Genomic DNA, 6211 nt, shown 5'->3' with positions numbered 1-6211 from the left:
AAAAATGGTTACACATCCATAACTTCATCCTCCACAGTTTTCCCAGTGGCCTCCATGTATTTCTCCTGTACACTAAGAGTTCTGAGGCAAACGGTTAAGGATAATCAAAATTCAACAATGTGATTTCAGAAATGAATAGAAGTGTGTTAACATAACAACAACAAAAACATACAACTAAACAGTATGATAAGGATACGTGCTGAACTGGAAGTCTGCTCCAACTGCAGCAGACATCATAGCCTGCAGGTTCCTCTCCTCCTGGTCTCCAAAGCAGTAGCCATTAGCTTTGTCCACAGTTCTCAGAACTTGAGTCATGCTTTCCTTATCCTGTAGAGAAATATCAATGGTCAAAAATCATGCCACAAATCCACATACATTTCATTACAATTACAAAAGTGAGCACTAACCTGCACATTAAGAGGAACAAAAGACACCAAGCTGTAGTCCTGGATCACTTCAGCCAACTTCACATTCAGGTGGTGAAATTTTTTGAAGAAAGGGTCTAAGGAGAGATGCTCCACCAAATACGTCAAGTCCAGAACCTCAGTGTAGAAGTCTAGACTGAATGCTTATTAAAAAAAAAGAGTTGGTATTAAATTAAAGTACATCCACAAATCAGACTTTTCTGCATCAGTCTGGACTATATTATCTTACCAAGTTTGCCATACTGCTCAATGAGGTCCATTTTTGAGAGCACATTGACATGTGGCAATTCAACATGCAGCATGGTGGACAGGGAAGTACACAGTACAGAGATGAACTTGGCCGGATCAGCACAATAATGGGAATCCACCAGATGCACTGCGGTCAGCTGCCAATATCAGATGAAATTAGACAGGAAATACATCTTAATAAATCACAAGAGGAAACGTTCCCACCATCTACTCACCCTGAAATTCCACTTCGACAACTGTGCAAATATATTCTTCACCGAATTATGGTGAGTGTAAAGTTCCACCTGACCTGGGCAGTCAAAAAGAAAGTAGCAGTCGTGGTGGTGCTTCAGCTTGCTCTCTAACCAGTCCAAATTTGCCTCTAAGTATTCCATAGAATAGATAAGGCCACCATTGGGGCCAAGTTTTAGACCGTCCATCACATCGTCCAGAGTGACGAGCTCAGATATGTCCACGGCACAGGGATAGGGTAGGCCTTCATTGGCAGGATCCAGGTTCACAACCACCACCTTGCGCCCGAGGTGGCTGAGGAACTCTTGCATGCCCCGGCAGTAAATGGTTTTACCTGAGCCAGGTGGACCAATCACAACCTGGCCAAAATATAGAGCTGGTTTTGGAGGATTTGATGATGTCATTATGAAGCAGGTTCACCACTATGCAACTGAAGAAACTAGGCTACATCCAAAAGAGAGAAGGAGATTTTTTGAAAAAAGAATTACATTTTTTCCAAGTTAAAAGACTTGAGCATATTTTTTTATGTTGTATGAATGCATGGAAAAAACAATCACTGAACAACATGAAGGTGTGATGACAGATGCAACTGAAGAAACTAGGCTACATCCAAAAGAGAGAAGGAGATTTTTTGAAAAAAGAATTACATTTTTTCCAAGTTAAAAGACTTGAGCATGTTTTTTTATGTTGTATGAATGCATGGAAAAAACAATCACTGAACAACATGAAGGTGTGATGACAGTATTTTCATTTTATCAACTATGTCTTCAAGAGAGATTGAAGTATAAAAAGGAGCTTAAAATAAGTGATGGTAACAAGTTATTAAATTTTCAAATATTGATGATCGTTTTTATTAGTATCCTTAAATGTAAATACTACAGAACAGATACATTTACTGTAACGTTAGATTTGCGCGGTACGGTTATAGAGGCACTCCGTAAACAAACTCATTCAGATATAGGACAAAACCAAATTAAACTAGAACTAATGTATAAGTAAAACCAAATACATCTAATATCGTAAAACAAATATCCATATAACAAAACACATACACAAACCTTTGAAAGTCAGTGAATTATTTCGCTGCAACATGACGCCATAAACATGACGGTAACCGGATGTTGAGGATTTCAAAATAAAAGTCGCGCAAAACCGACTTTACGTCTTTTCTTAGAGAATACAGATACTCGTCAGAACTTTACATTATAAATCGGAGGAAACTTTTTTTTTTTTTTTAACCAAGACAATGTATTATTTAAAGGACAAAATGTGAGCTCTGAGAACTTTGTACATTGTGATAGCGTAATTCAAATAAGTTTACTATAATAATAATAATGTAGACTGAATTAAATATAGAACACTAAATTCACTGCATATATAATTATTCGACAAAGGAATAATGTCTGGTTCATCGCTTTCAGATTTCCTCATTTACTCTAACAATGTGTGCAGTCAATCAAAAGGCCAACATTCATTATTATCCATCTTTATTTTACAATACAAAACATCTAAAAATCAAATATGAATGTACTGTGAGAGAACAGAAAATATCTAATGTAAAATGCCATCTTTTGTATAGCAATATTCAAATGAGTCTCCATAACCATGAGGATGATAATCTGGGGGCGCAAAAAAGACTGGTTCAACTAACCAGGACACAGAATGTATCTAGTCACAAAGACCACGAACTAAAAGACATGAACAAGCACTCACATCAAATACATCCAGTATATTTACAGTAACCAAATCTGGACATTATATGCACTACTTCAAGAGTATCCAAAATATATATGTTTTTTGAAGATTAATTAGTTCTGGCATTGAGCACTTGCTTTGAAGAACAACACTGTACACACAATTTGATGGGATACAAAACTATCCACCTGAGAATAGAGTCATACAGACAACTTGGGCAGGCTGAAGCGAGATTCCTTCATTGTCCATAAGGAAATTCTGAATTAATAAATTCATGCTGGTCCTGTTTCTACCGATGTAACTCTTTCAAAGAGTCCAGCACTAAACGGGTAACTTTGGTAAACGTTGAGGCGAGAACTACTCATCCAGGCCTTCATCCTCTTCATCCTCCTTCTTTGCGTCAACCTCGGCCGTGTCTGAGAACTCATGAAGGAGCACATACTCTCTGCTGCTGAAGCCAAACTTCAGCACGTCCTTCTCTTTGAGCTCGTAGTAACGCTGAGGTTCTATACGCTGATTGTTCAGGTAGGTTCCATTACCAGAACCCAGATCGATGATGTACGGCTTCACTCTCCTGCCCATGGTGCCATCCACCCGTGTGAACTCCACTAATCTGGAGATGATAAAAGTCAGAGACAAAAGTGAAATCATTATGAAGAAATTAACACTTGAATTCAATGATATTTACTTACCTTTTTAAAGTCGCAATGTAGAGATTAGCTATAGTAATGTGAAAATAGCATCAATATGTTTTCTTCTGTACTGTGATGTACATGAACTTTCATATTATGGAAAAGAATAAAAAAATACTATGGATGTTAATTGCTACTGTAAACTATTTGGTTACCAACATATCAAAATATCTTCTTTTGTGAACAGAAGAAAGAAATTCATACAGGTTTGGAATAACATGAGGAAGAATAAATAATGACAGAATTATTTTTGGGTGAACTATCGCCTTAACCATTCACTAAATAGCTTTTATTGTTGTTCTGACCTGTACTGAAAAACAGCATGCTGTTTGGAACAAGACGGGTGGTCGATAGGAATGTCTGCAATCTTCCTCTGTCGTCCAAGTAGATATGCACTCTGTCTGTGGATGTACATGACTGGAAGCGGCTCGTCATTCTTAAAAGGGTACAAACGCCATCTTCGTTTAGGGATCCGGGCCTCGGGAGGCTCGTTATACTTGATCACCTCCCCCCTGAATGTATTGGTATCTTCCACCAAGGCACCTGATAGTTCAAAGTTGGGCTTTTCCTTCTCCGCTGCAGGTGCAGAATCACCAGCGTTTTCACCGCCAAACTCATGCTCCTCATTACCACTGCCACTCTGAGCCTCCTGTCTGAGGCGATTCTCCCGCCGCCGTTCATTATGCCGTTCTCTCTCAGCCTGCTGTTGCAGGTGGGCATCCCGTTCTCTTCCTCTATTTCTGTTCTGTTCTCTGTCTTGCTCTCTTTGCCGAGGCCGCTCTCCCTCCCTTTTCATCCTGCGATCGTCTGAATCATCCCTTCTCTCACGATGTCGATGACTTTCAGATACTCTGTGATCATCTTGCTCCTGTAATGAAAACAAAATCTTAGTACACTCCACTTAGTACGGTACACCTTTTTAGTTGCTTTCAATAACAATAATTATATTACAATTATATCAAATATTATAATTATCATTATTACTGAAAGCAATTATTATACATCTTTTATATTTTATAATATATATTCTAAAATATCTTAAAACATGTACATGTATACATATCTAATTAAAATTAATTATTAATTATAATTTTTAATTATAATAATTATATATCTGTAAACAACAATTATTTACATTATTTATTAAAACTACGAAGAAAGCCTACATATCTAAGACTATATAGAGACATGCATATAATAACTAGCATTTTAACTCATATTTTCTATTAATTAAAAATAATACACTAATTATGAATCATGTTGTATCATCTTATCTTATGACAAGTTAATTTGTGATCAACTTGCTCCTGTAATGAAAATAAAACCTTAATTAATGTTGCTAAAAAATAAATAATGGCATTAAGCAAATATATATACACACACACACACACACACATATATATATATATATATATATATGTTGTAATGTAACTGTACATAACATTTTGTAAACAAAATGAATTTTGCTCATTAAATATCCTAAAATACCAAAATACACACAAAGCAGCAGCAATAATAATAATAATGTGTTTCAATACCAATTAAATTAAATAATATAGCCTGCTCTATATCTAAGTGTCAAATTATATTATAATGCAATTTTCCCCCCATGAAGGCCCTATAAGTTTTGTGCCAAAGCCCTCTGTGCTTTTTAACCCCTTTAAAAACAGCTTTCTTGTCAGTTCATGACATTGCGTAACTTCTTAGCTTAAGACAAGCGGATATGTATCAGTTTAGCTCACCCGCTTTATCCTAACGTCGGTGCTGCGGTGTGGGCTTCTACTTCTCTGGGGTCGAGGTGACCTCTCCTGCTGTCTGCCCGATGAACGGTCTCTCCTCGCTGGCGACCTGTCCTTTCTTCTGACAGGTGATCTAGAAATACAGTTCAGAAAGCATCTTGTATGAAACTACTGACTACAATTACAACGACTTGTTAATCAACCCCACATGCTACAGTATTTTAATGGAATGTCCAGATTAAAAAATAGGAGCAATCTCTCTATTCGGCGGAGCTGGCATGAAAATAAACAGGCTGTGAGGTACAGGGCGCTCACCTGCTGTCTCGTCGTCTCGGTGGAGGGCTGCTGCTTCCTCGGCTGGAGCCTGAACTGGATCGGCGGACCCGCGGAGGACGCGCGGGACTCACTTTTTCTTGCTTAATTTTTGTCTTTACATCCCGGGCAGGAGATTCTCTGTGTCGTCTCCTGTTATCCATTGTGAAATGAGGTTGCCTATTAGCTTCGTAAAAAGTAAGAGTCGTTCATACCAAATGGAAGCATGAAAACAGATTCAAACCGCATTTACGAAACTTCCAAGAACACATCCGGTTCGAAGCTTGTACGCTGAAGAACTGTGTCCCTCCTTTTTTGAAAAAAGCTATTTTAGTTCCGCTTTCTTTAGAGCTTCAATATACAAATTCTAATAGTGTTTATAGATAAATGAAACAAGAGAAATGTTAATCATTTACAGTGAACAACATGCTACAAATTTTAACAGGTTAAATAATGTAAATAGCTAAATGAAATGAGTCCTGAGTCCAGCTGAGTCCTTAACCATCTTCAAGAAACGACTAAAAACACATATGTTCCACCTTTAGTTGACCCTCTAACTCGAACACTTTCTATTCTATTTTAATTCTACTTAACCGAGACTTGTCATTTGCACTTATATATTGTTGCTCTATTGTTAGTTTTGACTGCTTTTATTGTCCTCATTTGTAAGTCGCTTTGGATAAAAGTGTCTGCTAAATGACTAAATGTAAATGTAATGTAAAATGGAAAAAAAGGGGAATTAAAAAATAAAAACGTGTTAGAGCACAATAGTTAAAAAACAAAAAACAGAATAAGTAAAAAAACAAGTAAACAGTAAAATGTGCACATTCACTTCAATATCATATTACATGATATCATTGATAAGCCT

The 6211-nt window shown here is 37.0% G+C and overlaps 2 protein-coding genes across 3 annotated transcripts; both read right to left on the bottom strand.

Annotated features, from left to right (window-relative positions):
* LOC107704877 (GPN-loop GTPase 2-like) lies at positions 1–2050 on the bottom strand. Its single transcript, XM_016507896.1, has 6 exons — positions 1964–2050; positions 890–1349; positions 655–811; positions 408–568; positions 197–327; positions 1–81 (listed from the first exon to the last, which is right to left on the bottom strand). The coding sequence occupies exons 2-6, from the start codon at positions 1307–1309 to the stop codon at positions 9–11; spliced, it is 942 nt and encodes a 313-aa protein (XP_016363382.1). The 5' UTR covers positions 1310–1349; positions 1964–2050; the 3' UTR covers positions 1–8.
* Positions 2051–2384: 334 nt separating this feature from the next.
* Positions 2385–5641, bottom strand: LOC107704875 (smad nuclear-interacting protein 1-like). 2 transcript variants are annotated; one of them, XM_016507895.1, is made up of 5 exons: positions 5347–5641; positions 5035–5164; positions 3598–4160; positions 3293–3362; positions 3133–3213 (listed from the first exon to the last, which is right to left on the bottom strand). In XM_016507895.1, exons 1-4 carry the CDS (start codon positions 5505–5507, stop codon positions 3317–3319), a joined length of 900 nt encoding a protein of 299 aa, XP_016363381.1. In that variant the 5' UTR covers positions 5508–5641; the 3' UTR covers positions 3133–3213; positions 3293–3316. The 2 variants fall into 2 exon arrangements, with proteins under 2 accessions (XP_016363380.1, XP_016363381.1); XM_016507894.1 differs by lacking the exon at positions 3293–3362 and having other exon boundaries at positions 2385–3213.
* Positions 5642–6211: the final 570 nt, after the last annotated feature.

The sequence above is a fragment of the Sinocyclocheilus anshuiensis genome, unplaced genomic scaffold (assembly GCF_001515605.1).
Source record: "Sinocyclocheilus anshuiensis isolate Anshui unplaced genomic scaffold, SAMN03320099.WGS_v1.1 scaffold702, whole genome shotgun sequence".
NCBI classification, from domain to species: Eukaryota; Metazoa; Chordata; class Actinopteri; order Cypriniformes; family Cyprinidae; genus Sinocyclocheilus; species Sinocyclocheilus anshuiensis.
This window is presented reverse-complemented; position numbering and strand designations above follow the sequence as displayed.